The sequence below is a fragment of the Oncorhynchus kisutch genome, linkage group LG13 (assembly GCF_002021735.2).
Source record: "Oncorhynchus kisutch isolate 150728-3 linkage group LG13, Okis_V2, whole genome shotgun sequence".
In the NCBI taxonomy this organism is placed as follows: Eukaryota; Metazoa; Chordata; class Actinopteri; order Salmoniformes; family Salmonidae; genus Oncorhynchus; species Oncorhynchus kisutch.
In genome coordinates this window covers 16,456,570-16,479,186 of record NC_034186.2, presented here as the reverse complement: position 1 = coordinate 16,479,186, position 22,617 = coordinate 16,456,570, and the positions used below count along the sequence as shown (strand labels likewise).

Genomic DNA, 22,617 nt, shown 5'->3' with positions numbered 1-22,617 from the left:
GCACGTCAGGAATTCCAGGATCCAGTTGCAGAGGGAGGTGTTTAGTCCCCGGGTCCTTAGTTTAGTGATGAGCTTTGAGGGCACTATGGTGTTGAATGCTAAGCTATGGTCAATGACTAGCATTCTCACATAGGTGTTCCTTTTGTCCAGGTGTGAAAGGGCAGTGTGGAGTGCAATAGAGATTGCATCATCTGTGGATCTGTTGGGGCGATATGCAAATTGGAGTGGGATATTGGTGATGATGTGACCCATGACCAGCCTTTTAAAGCACTTCATGGCTACAGACGTGAGTGCTACGGTCGGTAGTCATTTAGGCAGGTTACCTTAGTGTTCTTGGGCACAGGGACTATGGTGGTCTGCTTGAAACATGTTGGTATTACAGACTCAGACAGGGAGAGGTTGAAAATGTCAGTACACTTGCCAGTTGGTCAGCGCATGCTCGGAGTACACGTCCTGGTAATCCGTCTGGCCCTGCGGCCTTGTGAATGTTGACCTGTTTAAAGGTCTTACTCACAACGGCTGCGGAGAGCGTGATCACACAGTCGTCCGGAACAGCTGGTGCTCTCATGCATGTTTCAGTGTTACTTGCCTCGAAGCGTGCAATTTAGCTCATCTGGTAGGATCGTGTCACTGGGCATCTCTCGGCTGTGCTTCCCTTTGTAGTCTGTAATAGTTGAATAAAACCTTTCTACTGTGAGAATGTAATGTAATCTACTGTGAGAATGTAATCCTCCTACACAAAACCTCCCACCAACCTACACACACACACACACACACACAGACACACAGACACACAGACAGACAGACAGACAGACAGACAGACACTTACTTCAGTCCTGGCTTCTGGCCAAATGTGTACGGGTAGATCTTTGTGAGTGAATTTGCGGCAAAATCAGCACTGACCAGTGAGGGAGGCAGGTGTCTGGGTGCTGTGGTGAGCTGGGAGGGAAAAAGACAGGAAGAGAGAGAGAGAGAGAGAGAGAGAGAGAGAGAGATACTCTCTTCATTTCTTTTCTACTGTTGTACTGACCACTGGCAGTAAGGGTTAATTTACATTCCTTCAGAAAGTATTCACACCACTTTACTTCTTCCACATTTTGCTGTGTACCAGCCTGAATTTAAAATGGATTAAATTGAGATTGTTTTTCACTGGCCGACACACAATACCCCATAATGTCAAAGTGAAATAGTGTTTTTTGACATTTTTACAAATTCATTAATAATGTAAAGCTGGAAAGTATTCAACCCCTTTGTTATGGCAAGCCTAAATATGTTCAGAAGTAAGAATGCGCTGAACAAGTCACATAATAAGTTCCATGGACTCACTCTGTGTGCAATAACAGTGTTTAGCATGATTTTTAAATGACTACCTCATCTCTGTACACCACACATACAATTATGTGTAAGGTCCCTCAGGAGAGCATTGACTTTCAAACACAGATTCAACCACAAAGACCAGGTTTTCCAACGCACCTATTGGTAGATGTTTTTTTTTAAAGCAAACATTGAATATCCCTTTGATCATGATGAAGTTATTAGTTACACTTTAGATTGTGTATCAATACACCCAGTCACCACAAAGATACAGGCGTCCTTCCTAACTCAGTTGCCGGAGAAGAAGGAAACCGCTCAGGGATTTCACCATGAGGCCAGTGGTGACTTTAAAACAGTTAGAGTTTAATGGCTGAGATAGGAGAACATTGAGGACGGATCAACAACATTGCAATTGCTCCACAATAATAACCTAATTGACAGAGTGAAAAGAAGGAAGCCTGTACAGAATAAAAAAAAATCCAAAACATGCATCCTGTTTGCAACAAGCCACGAATGAAATACTGCAAAAAATGTGGTAAAGCAATTCACTTTTTGTCCTGAATACAAAGTGTTATATTTGGGGCAAATCCAATGTAACAAATTACTGAGAACCACTCTCAATATTTTCAAGCATACTGGTGGCTGCATCATACTAACAATTCCAAAACTACTGTCTTATACACACAAGTGTAAGGCGATAAAGAATATGTACATAAAGATATATGAATGAGTGATGGTACAGAGCGGCATAGGCAAGATACAGTAGATGGTATCGAGTACAGTATATACATATGAGATGTAAACAAAGTGGCATAGTTAAAGTGGCTAGTGATACATGTATTACATAAAGATGCAGTAGATGATATAGAGTACAGTATATACGTATACATATGAGATGAATAATGTAGGGTATGTAAACATTATATTAGGTAGCATTGTTTAAAGTGGCTAGTGATATATTTTACATCATTTCCCATCAATTCCCATTATTAAAGTGGCTAGAGTTGAGTCAGTGTGTTGGCAGCAGCCACTCAATGTTAGTGGTGGCTGTTTAACAGTCTGATGGCCTTGAGATAGAAGCTGTTTTTCAGTCTCTCGGTCCCAGCTTTGATGCACCTGTACTGACCTCGCCTTCTGGATGATAGCGGGGTGAACAGGCAGTGGCTCGGGTGGTTGTTGTCCTTGATGATCTTTATGGCCTTCCTGTAACATCGGGTGGTGTAGGTGTCCTGGAGGGCAGGTAGTTTGCCCCCGGTGATGCGTTGTGCAGACCTCACTACCCTCTGGAGAGCCTTACGGTTGTGGGCGGAGCAGTTGCCGTACCAGGCGGTGATACAGCCCGCCAGGATGCTCTCGATTGTGCATCTGTAGAAGTTTGTGAGTGCTTTTGGTGACAAGTCAAATTTCTTCAGCCTCCTGAGGTTGAAGAGGCACTGCTGCGCCTTCTTCACGATGCTGTCTGTGTGGGTGGACCAATTCAGTTTGTCTGTGATGTGTATGCCAAGGAACTTAAAACTTGCTACCCTCTCCACTACTGTTCCATCGATGTGGATAGGGGGGTGTTCCCTCTGCTGTTTCCTGAAGTCCACAATCATCTCCTTAGGCACACACCTGTCTATATAAGGTCCCACAGTTGACAGTGCATGTCAGAGAAAAAACAAGTAATTAGGTTGAAGGAACTGTCCATAGAGCTCCAAGTCAGGATTGTGTCGAGGCACAGATCTGGGGAAGGGTACCAAAACATTTCTGCAGAATTGAAGGTCCCCAAGAACACAGTGGCAGCCGTCATTCTTAAATGGAAGAAGTTTGAAACCACCAAGACTCTTCCTAGAGCTGGCTGCCCGACCAAACTGAGCAATACAGGGAGAAGGGCATTGGTCAGGGAGGTGACCAAGAACCCAATGGTCACTCTGACTAAGCTCCAGAGTTCCTCTGTGGAGATGGGAGAACCTTCCAGAAGGACAACCATCTCTGCAGCACTCCAACAATCAGGCCTTTATGGTAGAGTTTCCAGATGGAAGCCACTCCTCAGTAAAAGGCACATGACAGCCCGCTTGGAGTTTGCCAAAAGGCACCTAAAGACTCTCAGACCATGAGAAACCAGATTCTCTGGTCTGATGAAACCAAGATTGAACTCTTTGGCCTGAATGCCAAGCGTCACGTCTGGAAGAAACCTGGCAGCATCCGTATGGTGAAGCATGGTAGTGGCAGCATCATGCTGTGGGGATGTTTTTCAGCGCCAAGGACTGGGAGACTAGTCGGGATTGAGGGAAAGATGAATGGAACAAAGTACAGAGAGATCCTTGATGAAAACCCAGACCTAGTCAGGACTTGAACCCAATCGAATATCTCTGGAAAGACTTGAAAATAGCTGTGCAGCGACGCTCCCCATCCAACTTGACAGAGCTTGAGAGGATCTGCAGAAAATAATGGGGGAAACTCCCCGAATACAGGTGTGCCATGCTTGTAGCGTCATACGCAAGAAGACTCGAGGCTGTAATCGCTGCCAAAGGTGCTTCAACAAAATACTGAGGAAAGAGTCTGAATACTTGTAAATGTAATATATATTTTTTTTATATATAAATGTGCAAAAATGTCTAAAAACCTGTTTTTGCTTTGTCATAATGGGGTATTGTGTGTAGATTGATTAGGGGGAAAAAAAGATTTAATCTATTTAAAATAACGTAACAAAATGTGGAGGGGTCTGAATACTTTCCGAATGCACTGTATGACTGTGGCAGGCTTTACTCTCCCCTCATCTAAAACAAGGTAAAACTCCTTTCAGTCACTCCTCTGAATATTTGATCAACTATTAGAAATGTAGTAACAGAGAGAGAATACAGAAATAGGAGTAACTGCTACAGTAGTAGCAAGCTTAACGTTAGTGTTACATGGCTTTATATCTGCTCCCCTATCAACATGCTTTTATGGATTAAAGAAACATGGGTTTCTTTTAGGCTTAGTGAGCACTTTAAAATCCCCTTTCTTTCTGTTTCTCTCCCTTTCTCCATCTCTCCACCTCCCCCTCTCCCTTTCTCTCCCTTTCTCCATCTCTCCACCTCCCCCTCTCCCTTTCTCTCCCTTTCTCGCTCTCTCTCCCTCCCTCTCCCCCTCACTCTCTCTCTCCCTCACCCCTCTCTCGCACAGTCAAAAATGACTGTATGCCACAGCGACATTTTAGATCTGACCAGCTGGCATGGATACACTGGAAGTGATTAAAACCATAAGCGGGCACACACTGGGTGAGAAGAGAATGGATATCGCCTGGTTGACTGTCTGCCACCTTTCCTTCTGGCAACAGCAGCACTGCTGGCAAACATACAGCATCACAACATAAAATAATATATTAGACATTTCACACAGAATTGTACTTTGACACACTAAGAATAGGAGATCCTGGGTGGAAGATTCAAGTATGGAAGGGAAAGGAAAATGTTAATTCTAGAACCAACAAAAGCATGAGTTTCAAATTCCATTTTTGAACGGGTATTTCAGCCATTTGGTTATTTTGCGGTTTTGTTCAGAAAGCAATTACTCTTTGGAGGGAGATATTGTGTTATGGCTCTAGCCTGAGTCATTACATATTTGTATTGCTGAATTCTTGTGGATGTAGGACTTTGGTTGTCTCAACCTGGAGATCATCCAAGCTCACTCAGTATGGATGGTTTGTATTGCTGAATTCTTGTGGATGTAGGACTTTGGTTGTCTCAACCTGGAGATCATCCAAGCTCACTCAGTATGGTTTGTATTGCTGAATTCTTGTGGATGTAGGACTTTGGTTGTCTCAACCTGGAGATCATCCAAGCTCACTCAGTATGGTTTGTATTGCTGAATTCTTGTGTATGTAGGACTTTGGTTGTCTCAACCTGGAGATCATCCAAGCTCACTCAGTATGGATGGTTTGTATTGCTGAATTCTTGTGGATGTAGGACTTTGGTTGTCTCAACCTGGAGATCATCCAAGCTCACTCAGTATGGTTTGTATTGCTGAATTCTTGTGGATGTAGGACTTTGGTTGTCTCAACCTGGAGATCATCCAAGCTCACTCAGTATGGTTTGTATTGCTGAATTCTTGTGTATGTAGGACTTTGGTTGTCTCAACCTGGAGATCATCCAAGCTCACTCAGTATGGTTTGTATTGCTGAATTCTTGTGGATGTAGGACTTTGGTTGTCTCAACCTGGAGATCATCCAAGCTCACTCAGTATGGTTTGTATTGCTGAATTCTTGTGGATGTAGGACTTTGGTTGTCTCAACCTGGAGATCATCCAAGCTCACTCAGTATGGATGGTTTGTATTGCTGAATTCTTGTGGATGTAGGACTTTGGTTGTCTCAACCTGGAGATCATCCAAGCTCACTCAGTATGGTTTGTATTGCTGAATTCTTGTGGATGTAGGACTTTGGTTGTCTCAACCTGGAGATCATCCAAGCACACTCAGTATGGTTTGTATTGCTGAATTCTTGTGTATGTAGGACTTTGGTTGTCTCAACCTGGAGATCATCCAAGCTCACTCAGTATGGTTTGTATTGCTGAATTCTTGTGGATGTAGGACTTTGGTTGTCTCAACCTGGAGAGCATCCAAGCTCACTCAGTATGGTTTGTATTGCTGAATTCTTGTGGATGTAGGACTTTGGTTGTCTCAACCTGGAGATCATCCAAGCTCACTCAGTATGGTTTGTATTGCTCAAAATAAAACTTTAAAACTGTTTTTTTTCTTATTATGATTCCTATAGGAGTAGAACCAAGTGGAGGTGTGAAGATGGTTTCAGAGAGCTCCATGGTGACCCTAGCAGCACTTTTAATGAGCACAGCACACTATACTGTGTGCTACTCTCTCCTGGGAGTTCTGATTATGTATGATTACCACAAGTGAAAACGGTAAAACTTTAATTGGATAGTTCATATGTAGAGGCTCTAAAGACTATCTACTAATCCTAACCCTTATCCTAATCCTAACTCTAAACCTTATCCTAATCCATCTGTAGATGCTCTACAGACTATCTACTAACCCTAACCCTTATCCTAATCCTAACCCTAGCCCCAGTCTTTACCTTTACCCTAACCCTTATCCTAATCCTAACCCTAGCCCCAGTCTTTACCTTTACCCTAACCCTTATCCTAATCCTAACCCTAGCCCCAGTCTTTACCTTTACCCTAACCCTTATTCTAATCCTAACCCTAGCCCCAGTCTTTGCCTTTACCCTAACCCTTATTCTAAACCTAACCCTAGCCCCAGTCTTTACCTTTACCCTAACCCTTATCCTAAACCTAACCCTAACCCTAGCCCCAGTCTTTACCCTAACCCTTATTCTAATCCTAACCCTAGCCCCAGTCTTTACCTTTACCCTAACCCTTATCCTAATCCTAACCCTAACCCCAGTCTTTACCTTTACCCTAACCCTTATTCTAAACCTAACCCTAGCCCCAGTCTTTACCTTTACCCTAACCCTTATTCTAATCCTAACCCTAGCCCCAGTCTTTACCTTTACCCTAACCCTTATCCTAATCCTAACCCTAACCCCAGTCTTTACCTTTACCCTAACCCTTATCCTAATCCTAACCCTAGCCCCAGTCTTTACCTTCACCCTAACCCTTATTCTAAACCTAACCCCAGTCTTTACCCTTACCCTAACCCTTATCCTAATCCTAACCCTAACCCCAGTCTTTACCTTTACCCTAACCCTTATCCTAATCCTAACCCTAGCCCCAGTCTTTACCTTTACCCTAACCCTTATTCTAATCCTAACCCTAGCCCCAGTCTTTACCTTTACCCTAACCCTTATTCTAATCCTAACCCTAGCCCCAGTCTTTACCTTTACCCTAACCCTTATTCTAATCCTAACCCTAGCCCCAGTCTTTACCTTTACCCTAACCCTTATCCTAAACCTAACCCTAGCCCCAGTCTTTACCTTTACCCTAACCCTTATTCTAATCCTAACCCTAGCCCCAGTCTTTACCTTTACCCTAACCCTTATCCTAAACCTAACCCTAGCCCCAGTCTTTACCTTTACCCTAACCCTTATCCTAATCCTAACCCTAACCCCAGTCTTTACCTTTACCCTAACCCTTATCCTAATCCTAACCCTAGCCCCAGTCTTTACCTTTACCCTAACCCTTATTCTAAACCTAACCCCAGTCTTTACCCTTACCCTAACCCTTATCCTAATCCTAACCCTAGCCCCAGTCTTTACCTTTACCCTAACCCTTATCCTAATCCTAACCCTAGCCCCAGTCTTTACCTTTACCCTAACCCTTATTCTAATCCTAACCCTAGCCCCAGTCTTTACCTTTACCCTAACCCTTATTCTAATCCTAACCCTAGCCCCAGTCTTTACCTTTACCCTAACCCTTATTCTAATCCTAACCCTAGCCCCAGTCTTTACCTTTACCCTAACCCTTATCCTAAACCTAACCCTAGCCCCAGTCTTTACCTTTACCCTAACCCTTATTCTAATCCTAACCCTAACCCTAGCCCCAGTCTTTACCTTTACCCTAACCCTTATTCTAATCCTAACCCTAGCCCCAGTCTTTACCTTTACCCTAACCCTTATTCTAATCCTAACCCTAGCCCCAGTCTTTACCTTTACCCTAACCCTTATTCTAATCCTAACCCTAGCCCCAGTCTTTACCTTTACCCTAACCCTTATCCTAAACCTAACCCTAGCCCCAGTCTTTACCTTTACCCTAACCCTTATCCTAATCCTAACCCTAGCCCCCAGTCTTTACCTTTACCCTAACCCTTATCCTAATCCTAACCCTAACCCCAGTCTTTACCTTTACCCTAACCCTTATCCTAATCCTAACCCCAGTCTTTACCTTTACCCTAACCCTTATTCTAAACCTAACCCTAGCCCCAGTCTTTACCTTTACCCTAACCCTTATCCTAATCCTAACCCTAGCCCCAGTCTTTACCTTTACCCTAACCCTTATTCTAATCCTAACCCTAGCCCCAGTCTTTACCTTTACCCTAACCCTTATCCTAATCCTAACCCTAACCCCAGTCTTTACCTTTACCCTAACCCTTATTCTAAACCTAACCCTAGCCCCAGTCTTTACCTTTACCCTAACCCTTATTCTAATCCTAACCCTAGCCCCAGTCTTTACCTTTACCCTAACCCTTATCCTAATCCTAACCCTAACCTTAGCAAGCAGTTACTTATCAGCAGATAGTTTGTTGATAGTATGACCATCTGTAGAGCATCTACAGATGGGAAATCCGGACTATTCAAATAAAGTGTGACCGTGAAAACGAACTGAAGAATGTTTACATCGGCCCAAATGAACCAGATTCAAGTTCTGTAACAGTGAGAGAAGAATAGTGACTTGTTTTTTCTGAAGGCGAAGGTCTGTGTTTACGACTGTGTTTATAATGACGCACCTTGTTATTGGCCAAGTACAAGTAGGTCAGCTGTTCCAGCACTGTAAACCCTTCATCTTCAAGGCCTGAAAACACACACACATGCACACACACACACATAAACACACACGCAAACTAAATGGAACATGAATATAGAACATGTTATTCAGCCTTCAACCCAAGCTTAAAAGCATATACAACACAGAAGATAAAGATCGGACTGCTTTGCTTAAGTGAAAAAAGCTGGACAGCAAATAAGAGAAAATAACACACATATGTTAATCATAATTCCAGCTAAGCATATATTATAAATGGGGTGGATCTAGAAGAACTGGAGCCCAGTCTGTAAACCCGACAGTCTGCCAGAGGCTGCGATTCCACATGGACCCAGACAGAGAAAGACAGAAAGAACAAGACAATAATAATAGACACAAACAGAGTTCTCACAGTTTGTTGTCAACAAATAAAGAAATGTCCAACCATACATAATGTCTGTATCTCCACTAGCTACTTTCAGATATCCGTCCCCTGATGTCATTCATTTGTTGTTTTCATTTGATTCTTTCTCTCTTAGTCTCTGTGTCTGGTTATCTTGCATGTGTAAAGGATGTGAAACGGCTAGCTTTAGTTAGCTGTGGTGCGCGCTAAATAGCGGTTCAATCGGTGACATCACTTTGCTCTGAGACCTTGAAGTAGTTGTTCCCCTTGCTCTGCAAGGGCCATGGCTTTTGTGGAGCGCTGGTAACAATGCTTCGTGGGTGACTGCTGTTTGATGCATGCAGAGGGTCCCTGGTTCGCGCCCGGGTATGGGCGAGGGGACGGTCTACAGTTACACATGGTCAGACTAACGTCTGTCTGTCTCTTTCTCCCTTGGCTACTTTCAGACTATCTATCTATCTATCTATCTGTCTGTCTGTCTGTCTGTCTGTCTGTCTGTCTGTCTGTCTGTCTGTCTGTCTGTCTGTCTGTCTGTCTGTCTGTCTGTCTGTCTGTCTGTCTGTCTGTCTGTCTGTCTGTCTGTCTGTCTGTCTGTCTGTCTGTCTGTCTGTCTGTCTGTCTGTCGTCTGTCTGTCTGTCTGTCTGTCTGTCTGTCTGTCTGTCTGTCTGTCTGTCTGTCTGTCTGTCTGTCTGTCTGTCTGTCTGTCTGTCTGTCTGTCTGTCTGTCTGTCTGTCTGTCTGTCTGTCTGTCTGTCTGTCTGTCTGTCTGTCTGTCTGTCTGTCTGTCTGTCTGTCTGTCTGTCTGTCTGTCTGTCTGTCTGTCGTCTGTCTGTCTGTCTGTCTGTCTGTCTGTCTGTCTGTCTGTCTGTCTGTCTGTCTGTCTGTCTGTCTGTCTGTCTGTCTGTCTGTCTGTCTGTCTGTCTGTCTGTCTGTCTGTCTGTCTGTCTGTCTGTCTGTCTGTCTGTCTGTCTGTCTGTCTGTCTGTCTGTCTGTCTGTCTGTCTGTCTGTCTGTCTGTCTGTCTCTTGCTCCCATAGTAAACTTAATTAGCTGTTTGCCTCTTGATTCTCTTCCAGTCTGACTAGTTTTTACCTTGCTCTCTCTCTCTGTCTAGTTTTTACCTTGCTCTCTCAATTCAATTCAATTCAAGGGGCTTTATTGGCAAGGGAAACATGTGTTAACATTGCCAAAGCAAGTGAGGTAGATAATATACAAAAGTGAAATAAACAATAAAAATTAACAGTAAACATTACACATACAGAAATTTCAAAACAATAAAGACATTACAAATGTCATATTATACATATATATATATACAGTGTTGTAAGAATGAACAAATGGTTAAAGAACACAAGGGAAAATAAATAAGCATAAATATGGGTTGTATTTACAATGGTGTTTGTTCTTCACTGGTTGCCCTTTTCTTGTGGCAACAGGTCACAAATCTGTGATGGCACACTGTGGAATTTCCCCCAGTAGATATGGGAGTTTATCAAAATTGGATTTGTTTTCGAATTCTTTGTGGATCTGTGTAATCTGAGGGAAATATGTGTCTCTAATATGATCATACGTTGGACAGGAGGTTAGGAAGTGCAGCTCAGTTTCCACCTCATTTTGTGGGCAGTGTGCACATAGCCTGTCTTCTCTTGAGAGCCTGGTCTGTCTACGGCGGCCTTTCTCAATAGCAAGGCTATGCTCATAGTCAAAGCTTTCCTTAAGTTTGGGTCAGTCCCAGTGGACAGGTATTCTGCCACTGTGTACTTTCTGTTTAGGGCCTCTCTCTCTCTAGTTTTTACCTTGCTCTCTCTCTCCCGGCTATGTCTAGTTTTTACCTTGCTCTCTCTCTCCCGGTTCAGTCTAGTTTTTACCTTGCTCTCTATCTCCCGTCTCTGTCTAATATTTACCTTGCTCTCTCTCTCCCATCTCTGTCTAGTATTTACCTTGCTCTCTATCTCCCGTCTCTGTCTAGTATTTACCTTGCTCTCTATCTCCCGTCTCTGTCTAGTATTTACCTTGCTCTCTATCTCCCGTCTCTGTCTAGTATTTACCTTGCTCTCTCTCTCCCGTCTCTGTCTAGTTTTTACCTTGCTCTCACTCTCCCGTCTCTGTCTAGTATTTATCTTGCTCTCTCTCTCCCGTCTCTGTCTAGTTTTTACGTTGCTCTCTCTCTCCCGTCTCTGTCTAGTTTTTACCTTGCTCTCTCTCTCCAGTCTCTGTCTAGTTTTTACCTTGCTCTCTCTCTCCCGTCTCTGTCTAGTATTTACCTTGCAATCTCTCTCCCGTCTCCGTCTAGTTTTTACCTTGCTCTCTCTCTCTCCCGTCTCTGTCTAGTATTTACCTTGCTCTCTATCTCCCGTCTCTGTCTAGTATTTACCTTGCTCTCTATCTCCCGTCTCTGTCTAGTATTTACCTTGCTCTCTCTCTCCCGTCTCTGTCTAGTTTTTACCTTGCTCTCACTCTCCCGTCTCTGTCTAGTATTTATCTTGCTCTCTCTCTCCCGTCTCTGTCTAGTTTTTACGTTGCTCTCTCTCTCCCGTCTGTCTAGTTTTTACCTTGCTCTCTCTCTCCAGTCTCTGTCTAGTTTTTACCTTGCTCTCTCTCTCCCGTCTCTGTCTAGTATTTACCTTGCAATCTCTCTCCCGTCTCCGTCTAGTTTTTACCTTGCTCTCTCTCTCTCCCGTCTATGTCTAGTATTTATCTTGCTCTCACTCTCCCGTCTCCGTGTAGTTTTTACGTTGCTCTCTCTCTCTCCCATCTCTGTCTAGTTTTTACCTTGCTCTCTCTCTCCCATCTCTGTCTAGTTTTTTACCTTCCTCTCTCTCTCCAGTCTCTGTCTAGTTTTTACCTTGCTCTCTCTCCCGTCTCTGTCTAGTTTTTACCTTGCTCTCTCTCTCCCGTCTCTGTCTAATTTTTACGTTGCTCTCTCTCTCTCGTCTCTGTCTAGTTTTTACCTTGCTCTCTATTTCTCTCTCTGTCTAGTATTTACCTTGCTCTCTCTCTCCCGGCTCTGTCTAGTTTTTACCTTGCTCTCACTCTCCCGTCTCTGTCTAGTATTTATCTTGCTCTCTCTCTCACGTCTCTCTCTAGTTTTTACCTTGCTCTCTCTCTCCCGTCTCTGTCTAGTATTTACCTTGCTCTCTCTCTCCCGTCTCCGTCTAGTTTTTACCTTGCTCTCTCTCTCTCTCTCCCGTCTCTGTCTAGTTTTTACCTTGCTCTCTCCCTCCTGTCTCTGTCTAGTTTTTACCTTGCTCTCTCTCTCTCTCCCGGCTCTGTCTAGTTTTTACCTTGCTCTCTCTCTCTCTCCCGGCTCTGTCTAGTTTTTACCTTGCTCTCTCTCTCCCGGCTCTGTCTAGTTTTTACCTTGCTCTCTCTCTCTCTCCCGTCTCTGTCTAGTTTTTACCTTGCTCTCTCTCTCCTGTCTCTGGCTAGTTTTTACCTTGCTCTCTCTCTCCCGTCTCTGTCTAGTATTTACCTTGCTCTCTCTCTCCCGTCTCCGTCTAGTTTTTACCTTGCTCTCACTCTCCCGTCTCTGTCTAGTATTTATCTTGCTCTCTCTCTCACGTCTCTCTCTAGTTTTTACCTTGCCCTCTCTCTCCCGTCTCTGTCTAGTATTTACCTTGCTCTCTGTCTAGTATTTACCTTGCTCTCTCTCTCCCGTCTCTGTCTAGTTTTTACCTTGCTCTCTCTCCTGTCTCTGTCTAGTATTTACCTTGCTCTCTCTCCCGTCTCTGTCTAGTTTTTACCTTGCTCTCTCTCTCCCATCTCCGTCTAGTTTTTACCTTGCTCTCTCTCTCTCCCGTCTATGTCTAGTATTTACCTTGCTCTCTCTCTCCCATCTCCGTCTAGTTTTTACCTTGCTCTCTCTCTCTCCCGTCTATGTCTAGTTTTTACCTTGCTCTCTCTCTCTCCCATCTCTGTCTAGTTTTTACCTTGCTCTCTCTCTCTCCCATCTCTGTTTAGTTTTTACCTTGCTCTCTCTCTCTCCCGGCTCTGTCTAGTTTTTACCTTGCTCTCTCTCTCCCGTCTCTGTCTAGTTTTTACCTTGCTCTCTCTCTCCCGTCTCTGTCTAGTTTTTACCTTGCTCTCTATTTCTCTCTCTGTCTAGTTTTTACCTTACTCTCTCTCTCCCGGCTCTGTCTAGTTTTTTACCTTGCTCTCTATTTCTCTCTCTGTCTAGTTTTTACCTTGCTCTCTCTCTCCCGTCTCTGTCTAGTTTTTACCTTGCTCTCTATTTCTCTCTCTGTCTAGTTTTTACCTTACTCTCTCTCTCCCGGCTCTGTCTAGTATTTACCTTGCTCTCTCTCTCCCGGCTCTGTCTAGTTTTTACCTTGCTCTCTCTCTCCCGTCTCTGTCTAGTATGGATCTTGCTCTCTCTCACGTCTCTCTCTAGTTTTTACCTTGCTCTCTCTCTCCCGTCTCTTTCTAGTATTTACCTTGCTCTCTGTCTAGTATTTACCTTGCTCTCTCTCTCCCGTCTATGTCTAGTTTTTACCTTGCTCTCTCTCCTGTCTCTGTCTAGTATTTACCTTGCTCTCTCTCTCTCTCGTCTCCGTCTAGTTTTTACCTTGCTCTCTCTCTCCCGTCTCTGTCTAGTTTTTACCTTGCTCTCTCTCTCCCGTCTCCGTCTAGTTTTTACCTTGCTCTCTCTCTCTCTCCCGTCTCTGTCTAGTTTTTACATTGCTCTCTATTTCTCTCTGTCTAGTATTTACCTTGCTCTCTCTCTCTCCCGTCTCTGTCTAGTTTTTACCTTGCTCTCTCTCTCCCGTCTCTGTCTAGTTTTTACCTTGCTCTCTCTCTCCCGTCTCTGTCTAGTTTTTACCTTGCTCTCTCTCTCCCGTCTCCGTGTAGTTTTTACCTTGCTCTCTCTCTCTCCCGTCTCTGTCTAGTTTTTACCTTGCTCTCTCTCTCCCATCTCTGTCTAGTTTTTACCTTGCTCTCTCTCTCCCGTCTCTGTCTAGTTTTTTACCTTGCTCTCTATTTCTCTCTGTCTAGTATTTACCTTGCTCTCTCTCTCTCCCGTCTCTGTCTAGTTTTTACCTTGCTCTCTCTCTCCCGGCTCTGTCTAGTTTTTACCTTGCTCTCTCTCTCCCGTCTCAGTCTAGTTTTTACCTTGCTCTCTCTCTCCCGGCTCTGTCTAGTTTTTACCTTGCTCTCTATCTCCCGTCTCTGTCTAGTATTTACCTTGCTCTCTCTCTCCCATCTCCGTGTAGTTTTTACGTTGCTCTCTCTCTCCCGGCTCTGTCTAGTTTTTACCTTGCTCTCTGTCTAGTTATTACCTTGCTCTCTCTCTCCCGGCTCTGTCTAGTTTTTTACCTTGTTCTCTGTCTAGTTTTTACCTTGCTCTCTCTCTCCCAGCTCTGTCTACTTTTTACCTTGCTCTCTGTCTAGTTATTACCTTGCTCTCTCTCTCCCGTCTCTGTCTAGTTTTTACCTTGCTCTCTCTCTCCCGGCTCTGTCTAGTTTTTACCTTGCTCTCTATCTCCCGTCTCTGTCTAGTATTTACCTTGCTCTCTCTCTCCCATCTCCGTGTAGTTTTTACGTTGCTCTCTCTCTCCCGGCTCTGTCTAGTTTTTACCTTGCTCTCTCTCTCTCTCTCCCGGCTCTGTCTAGTTTTTACCTTGCTCTCTCTCTCCCGGCTCTGTCTAGTTTTTACCTTGCTCTCTCTCTCTCTCCCGTCTCTGTCTAGTTTTTACCTTGCTCTCTCTCTCCTGTCTCTGGCTAGTTTTTACCTTGCTCTCTCTCTCCCGTCTCTGTCTAGTATTTACCTTGCTCTCTCTCTCCCGTCTCCGTCTAGTTTTTACCTTGCTCTCACTCTCCCGTCTCTGTCTAGTATTTATCTTGCTCTCTCTCTCCCATCTCTCTCTAGTTTTTACCTTGCTCTCTCTCTCCCGTCTCTGTCTAGTATTTATCTTGCTCTCTCTCTCACGTCTCTCTCTAGTTTTTACCTTGCCCTCTCTCTCCCGTCTCTGTCTAGTATTTACCTTGCTCTCTGTCTAGTATTTACCTTGCTCTCTCTCTCCCGTCTCTGTCTAGTTTTTACCTTGCTCTCTCTCCTGTCTCTGTCTAGTATTTACCTTGCTCTCTCTCCCGTCTCTGTCTAGTTTTTACCTTGCTCTCTCTCTCCCGTCTCTGTCTAGTATTTACCTTGCTCTCTCTCTCCCATCTCCGTCTAGTTTTTACCTTGCTCTCTCTCTCTCCCGTCTATGTCTAGTATTTACCTTGCTCTCTCTCTCCCATCTCCGTCTAGTTTTTACCTTGCTCTCTCTCTCTCCCGTCTATGTCTAGTTTTTACCTTGCTCTCTCTCTCTCCCATCTCTGTCTAGTTTTTACCTTGCTCTCTCTCTCTCCCATCTCTGTTTAGTTTTTACCTTGCTCTCTCTCTCTCCCGGCTCTGTCTAGTTTTTACCTTGCTCTCTCTCTCCCGTCTCTGTCTAGTTTTTACCTTGCTCTCTCTCTCCCGTCTCTGTCTAGTTTTTACCTTGCTCTCTATTTCTCTCTCTGTCTAGTTTTTACCTTACTCTCTCTCTCCCGGCTCTGTCTAGTTTTTTACCTTGCTCTCTATTTCTCTCTCTGTCTAGTTTTTACCTTGCTCTCTCTCTCCCGTCTCTGTCTAGTTTTTACCTTGCTCTCTATTTCTCTCTCTGTCTAGTTTTTACCTTACTCTCTCTCTCCCGGCTCTGTCTAGTATTTACCTTGCTCTCTCTCTCCCGGCTCTGTCTAGTTTTTACCTTGCTCTCTCTCTCCCGTCTCTGTCTAGTATGGATCTTGCTCTCTCTCACGTCTCTCTCTAGTTTTTACCTTGCTCTCTCTCTCCTGTCTCTTTCTAGTATTTACCTTGCTCTCTGTCTAGTATTTACCTTGCTCTCTCTCTCCCGTCTATGTCTAGTTTTTACCTTGCTCTCTCTCCTGTCTCTGTCTAGTATTTACCTTGCTCTCTCTCTCTCTCGTCTCCGTCTAGTTTTTACCTTGCTCTCTCTCTCCCGTCTCTGTCTAGTTTTTACCTTGCTCTCTCTCTCCCGTCTCCGTCTAGTTTTTACCTTGCTCTCTCTCTCTCTCCCGTCTCTGTCTAGTTTTTACATTGCTCTCTATTTCTCTCTGTCTAGTATTTACCTTGCTCTCTCTCTCTCCCGTCTCTGTCTAGTTTTTACCTTGCTCTCTCTCTCCCGTCTCTGTCTAGTTTTTACCTTGCTCTCTCTCCCGTCTCTGTCTAGTTTTTACCTTGCTCTCTCTCTCCCGTCTCCGTGTAGTTTTTACCTTGCTCTCTCTCTCTCCCGTCTCTGTCTAGTTTTTACCTTGCTCTCTCTCTCCCATCTCTGTCTAGTTTTTACCTTGCTCTCTCTCTCCCGTCTCTGTCTAGTTTTTTACCTTGCTCTCTATTTCTCTCTGTCTAGTATTTACCTTGCTCTCTCTCTCTCCCGTCTCTGTCTAGTTTTTACCTTGCTCTCTCTCTCCCGGCTCTGTCTAGTTTTTACCTTGCTCTCTCTCTCCCGTCTCAGTCTAGTTTTTACCTTGCTCTCTCTCTCCCGGCTCTGTCTAGTTTTTACCTTGCTCTCTATCTCCCGTCTCTGTCTAGTATTTACCTTGCTCTCTCTCTCCCATCTCCGTGTAGTTTTTACGTTGCTCTCTCTCTCCCGGCTCTGTCTAGTTTTTACCTTGCTCTCTGTCTAGTTATTACCTTGCTCTCTCTCTCCCGGCTCTGTCTAGTTTTTTACCTTGTTCTCTGTCTAGTTTTTACCTTGCTCTCTCTCTCCCAGCTCTGTCTACTTTTTACCTTGCTCTCTGTCTAGTTATTACCTTGCTCTCTCTCTCCCGTCTCTGTCTAGTTTTTACCTTGCTCTCTCTCTCCCGGCTCTGTCTAGTTTTTACCTTGCTCTCTATCTCCCGTCTCTGTCTAGTATTTACCTTGCTCTCTCTCTCCCATCTCCGTGTAGTTTTTACGTTGCTCTCTCTCTCCCGGCTCTGTCTAGTTTTTACCTTGCTCTCTGTCTAGTTATTACCTTGCTCTCTCTCTCCCGGCTCTGTCTAGTTTTTTACCTTGTTCTCTGTCTAGTTTTTACCTTGCTCTCTCTCTCCCGGCTCTGTCTACTTTTTACCTTGCTCTCTGTCTAGTTATTACCTTGCTCTCTCTCTCCCGGCTCTGTCTAGTTTTTTACCTTGTTCTCTGTCTAGTTTTTACCTTGCTCTCTCTCTCCCGTCTCTGTCTAGTTTTTACATTGCTCTCTCTCTCTCCCGTCTCTGTCTAGTTATTACCTTGCTCTCTCTCTCTCCCGGCTCTGTCTAGTTTTTTACCTTGTTCTCTGTCTAGTTTTTACCTTGCTCTCTCTCTCCCGGCTCTGTCTACGTTTTACCTTGCTCTCTGTCTAGTTTTTACATTGCTCTCTCTCTCCCGTCTCTGTCTAGTTTTTACATTGCTCTCTCTCTCTCCCGTCTCTGTCTAGTTATTACCTTGCTCTCTCTCTCCCGGCTCTGTCTACTTTTTACCTTGCTCTCTGTCTAGTTTTTACATTGCTCTCTCTCTCTCTCCCGTCTCTGTCTAGTTTTTACATTGCTCTCTCTCTCTCCCGTCTCTGTCTAGTTTTTACCTTGCTTTCTCTCTCTCTCTCCATGTCTGGTGTTTAGCTTGCTCTCACTCTGTCTAGTTTTTACTTTGCTCTCTCTCTGTCTAGTTCTTACCTTGTGTGGTCAGACGGTTGTTTTGCAGATTTAGTGTTTCCAGTTGCTGCAGACGTGCCAGGTCCTCAACAGTTAATATTTCTATCCGGTTGTTCTAAGACAAAGCGGAGGCATAGAGGAGACATAAATATTATTTGCCAGAACAGCAATGCCTCATTCATTCATTATTGATTGACATAGACTAATTTGACTTCCACCTTGGAGAGCATTCACTAATGCTTTTAAAACCTTACATCAGTCCTATGAAGGAAGATCTATCAGGTTTTAGGTGTGTGTGACCCACTTGTGGTAAGATCTATCAGACATTGGGTGTGTCTGTCAATGTCCAATTCACTCGTGCTAACTGACTGATATGTGACTAATGCAGGGGTGTCAAACACATTTCGCCCCGGGAGTCACAATCTTCAACAAAGTCCGGAGGGCCTCACTGAAAATGTGTTGTATTTCCTTGCCATCACAATTTTCAAAAAATAGTCCTCTATCCATAGTTTTTGGATTTTTCGATGCTCCCTGACTATCTAGCTTTCATTTGGGTGATTATTAACGAGCTGGACACAGTGAAGAAACTGTATGAATACAGCTCCATTATCATTTCTATACAGTTTCAAGTACAGTACCAGTCAAAAGTTTGGATACACCTACTCATTCAAGGGTTTGTCTTTATTTTTTACTATTTTCTACACTGTAGAATAATGGTGAAGACATCATTCTATGAAATAACACATATGGAATCATGTACTAACCAAAAAAGTATTAAACAAACCAAAATGTATTTTAGAAAACATTTCATGTTACATTTAGTTTTGTTCTGTAGAAAAAAAGAAAGAAAGAAAGAAAGAAAATGTAATATACAGTACATACAGTATATATACAGTATCAGTCAAAATTTCGGACACACCTGCTCATTCAACGTTTTTTCTTAATTCTTACTATTTTCTACATTGTAGACGAATGAAGACATCACAACTATGAACTAACACATATGGAATCATGTAGTAAGCAAAAAAGAGTTAAACAAATCGAAATATATTTTATATTTGAGATTCTTCAACGTAGCCATCCTTTGCCTTTATGACAGCTTTGCACACTCTTGGCATTCTCTCAAACAGCTTCATAAGGAATGTTTTTCCAACCGCCTTGAAGCAGTTCCCACATATGCTGAGCACTTGTGGGCTGCTTTTCCTTCACTCTGCGGTCCAACTCATCTCAATTGGGTTGAGGTCGGGTGATTGTGGAGGCCAGGTCATCTGATGCAGCACTCCATCACTCTCCTTCTTGGTCAAATAGCCCTTACACAGCCTGGAGTTTTGTTTTGGGTCATTGTCCTGTTGAAAAACAAATGACAGTCCCACTAAGCCCAAACCAGCTGGGATGGCGTATCACTGCAGAATGCTGTGGTTGCCATGCTGATTAAGTGTGCCTGGAATTCTAAATAAATCACAGACAGTGTCACCATCAAAGCACCCCCACACCATCACATCTCCTCCATGCTTCATGGTGGGAACCACACATGCGGAGATCATTTGTTCACCTACTCTGTGTCTCACCAAAGGACAAAAGAACAGATTTCCACTGGTCTAATATCCATTGCACTTGTTTCTTGGCCCAAGCAAGTCTCTTCTTCTTATTGGTGTCCTTTAGAAGTGGTTTATTTGCTGCAATTCGACCATGATGGCCTGATTCCCACAGTCTCTTCTGAACAGTTGATGTTGAGATGTGTCTGTTACTTGAGCTCTGTGAAGCATTTATTTGGGCTGCAATCTGAGGTGCAATTAACTCTAATGAACGTATACGGTGCAGCAGATGTAACTCTGGGTCTTCCTTTCCTGTGGTGGTCATGACAGCCATTTTCATCATAGCGCTTAATGGATTTTGAGATCACACTTGAAACCTTCAAAGTTCTTGACATTTTCCAGATTGACTAACCTTCGTGTTTTAAAGTAATGATGGACTAACTGTAGGTGGGTGCCGGTACAGAGTCAATGTGCAGGGGCACAGGTTAGTTGAGGTAGTATGTACATGCAGGTAGAGCTAATTAAAGTCACTATGCATAGATGACAACAGAGAGTGGCAGTGGTGTGGAGAGTGGAAGGGGGGAGGGGGGAGGGGGCAATGCAAATAGTCTGGGTAGCCATTTGCCTAGATGTTCAGGAGTCTGCAATAGAGACTGCATCATCTGTGGATCTGTTGGGGTGGTATGCAAAATGGAGTGGGTCTAGGGTTTCTGGGATGATGGTGTTGATGATGATGGTGTTGATGAGCCATGACCAGTCTTTCAAAGCACTTCATGGCTACAGATGTGAGTGCTACAGGTCGGTAATCATTTAGGCAGGTTACCTTAGTGTTCTTGGGCACAGGCACTATGGTGGTCTGCTTAAAACATGTTGGTATTACAGACTCGGACAGGGAGAGGTTGAAAATGTCAGTGAAGACACTTGCTAGTTGGTCAGCGCATGCTCGCAGTACACATCCTGGTAATCCGTCTGGCCCTGCGGCCTTGTGAATGTTGACCTGTCTAAAGGTCTTACTCACATCGGCTATGGAGAGCGTGATGACACAGTCTTCCGGTACAGCTGGTGCTCTCATGCATGTTTCAGTGTTATTTGCCTCGAAGTGAACATAGAAGTAGTTCAGCTCGTCTTTTAGGCTGTTGTCACTGGGCAGTTCTCGGTTGTGTTTCCCTTTGTAGCCTGTAACGGTTTGCAGACCCTGCCACATCCGACGAGCCTCAGAGCCGGTTTAGTACGACTAGATCTTAGTCCTGTACATTTTTGCTTGTAAGCAGGAATCAGGAGGATGGAATTATGGTCAGATTTGCCAAATGGAGGGCGAGGGAGAGCTTTGTATGCGTCTCTGTGTGTGGAGTATAGGTGGTCCAGAGTTATTTTCCCTCTGGTAGCACATTTAAAATTTGTTCAAACTGATTTAAGTTTCCCTGCATTAAAGTACCCGGCTAATAAATCAAATCAAATCAAATTGTATTTGTCACATACACATGGTTAGCAGATGTTAATGCGAGTGTAGCGAAATGCTTGTGCTTCTAGTTCCGACAATGCAGTAATAACCAACAAGTAATCTAGCTAACAATTCCAAAACTACTACCTTATAGACACAAGTGTAAGGGGATAAAGAATATGTACATAAAGATATATGAATGAGTGATGGTACAGAGCGGCATAGGCAAGATACAGTAGATGGTATTGAGTACAGTATATACATATGAGATGGCAAAGTGGCATAGTTAAAGTGGCTAGTGATACATGTATTACATAAAGATGCAGTAGATGATATAGAGTACAGTATATACATATACGTATGAGATTAATAATGTAGGGTATGTAAACATTATATTAGGTAGCATTGTTTAAAGTGGCTAGTGATATATTTTACATCATTTCCCATCAATTCCCATTATTAAAGTGGCTGGAGTTGAGTCAGTGTGTTGGCAGCAGCCACTCAATGTTAGTGGTGGCTGTTTAACAGTCTGATGGCCTTGAGATAGAAGCTGCTTTTCAGTCTCTCGGTCCCAGCTTTGATGCACCTGTACTGACCTCGCCTTCTGGATGATAGCGGGGTGAACAGGCAGTGGCTCGGGTGTTTGTTGTCCTTGATGATCTTTATGGCCTTCCTGTGACATCGGGTGGTGTAGGTGTAGTTTGCCCCCGTTGATGCGCTGTGCAGACCTCACTACCCTCTGGAGAGCCTTACGGTTGTGGGCGGAGCAGTTGCCGTACCAGGCGGTGATACAGCCCGACAGGATGCTCTGGATTGTGCATCTGTAGAAGTTTGAGAGTGCTTTTGGTGACAAGCCGAATTTCTTCAGCCTCCTGAGGTTGAAGAGGCGCTGCTGCGCCTTCTTCACGATGCTGTCTGTGTGGGTGGACCAATTCAGTTTGTCTGTGATGTGTACGCCGAGGAACTTAAAACTTACTACCCTCTCCACTACAGTTCCATCGATATGGATAGGGGGGTGTTCCCTCTGCTGTTTCCTGAAGTCCACAATCATCTCCTTAGTTTTGTTGACGTTGAGTGTGAGGTTATTTTCCTGACACCACACTCCGAGGGCCCTCACCTCCTCCCTGTAGGCCGTCTCGTCGTTGTTGGTAATCAAGCCTACCACTGTTGTGTCGTCCGCAAACTTGATGATTGAGTTGGAGGCGTGCGTGGCCACGCAGTCGTGGGTGAACAGGGAGTACAGGAGGAGCGCCAAATCTGGGTGAGCGTTTTCTTGTTTGCTTATGGCGGAATACAGCTCATTCAATGCTATCTTAGTGCCAGCCTCTGACTGTGGTGGTATGTAAATAGCTACAAAGAATACAGATGAAAACACTCTAGGTAGGTAGTGTGATCTACAGCTTATCATAAGAAACTCAACCTCAGGCGAGTAATAGCACGAGACTTCCTTAGATATTGTGCATCAGCTGTTGTTTACAAGAATACATAGACCGCCGCCCCTTGTCTTACCAGACGCTGCTGTTCTATCCTGCTGGTACATCGTATAACCAGCCAGCTGTACATTGATGTTGTCGTCGTTCAGCCACGACTCCGTGAAGCATAAGATGTTACAGTTTTTAATGTCCCGTTGGTAGTTTAATCTTAACCGTAACTCTGCGATGTTATTGTCCAAAGATTGCACATTTGCTAGCAGGACTGAGGGAAGTTGGGGTTTATTCGATCGCCTTCCACTTCTCAGCAGGCAGCACACTCTCTGGCCTCTTTTTCTCAGCCTCCTCTTCATGCAGATCACCGGGCTCGGGGCCTGTTCCCGAGGAAGCCGTCAGAGTCGTGAAAGAAGAAAAAGGATTCTGCTAGGTCCGTGGTGAGTAATCGCAGTCC

General features: G+C 44.2%; 1 protein-coding gene across 1 annotated transcript in view; it reads right to left on the bottom strand.

Moving 5' to 3' along the window:
* podn (podocan) overlaps positions 1–22,617 on the bottom strand; it is a 39,777-nt gene that overhangs the window by 14,154 nt on the left and 3,006 nt on the right. Inside the window, exons 4-6 of the mRNA XM_020499460.2 lie at positions 17,782–17,875; positions 8,693–8,757; positions 830–939 (exon numbers count right to left, since the gene is read on the bottom strand). Coding sequence (XP_020355049.1) covers positions 830–939; positions 8,693–8,757; positions 17,782–17,875 — 269 coding nt within the window. The remainder of the gene's footprint in view (positions 1–829; positions 940–8,692; positions 8,758–17,781; positions 17,876–22,617) is intronic.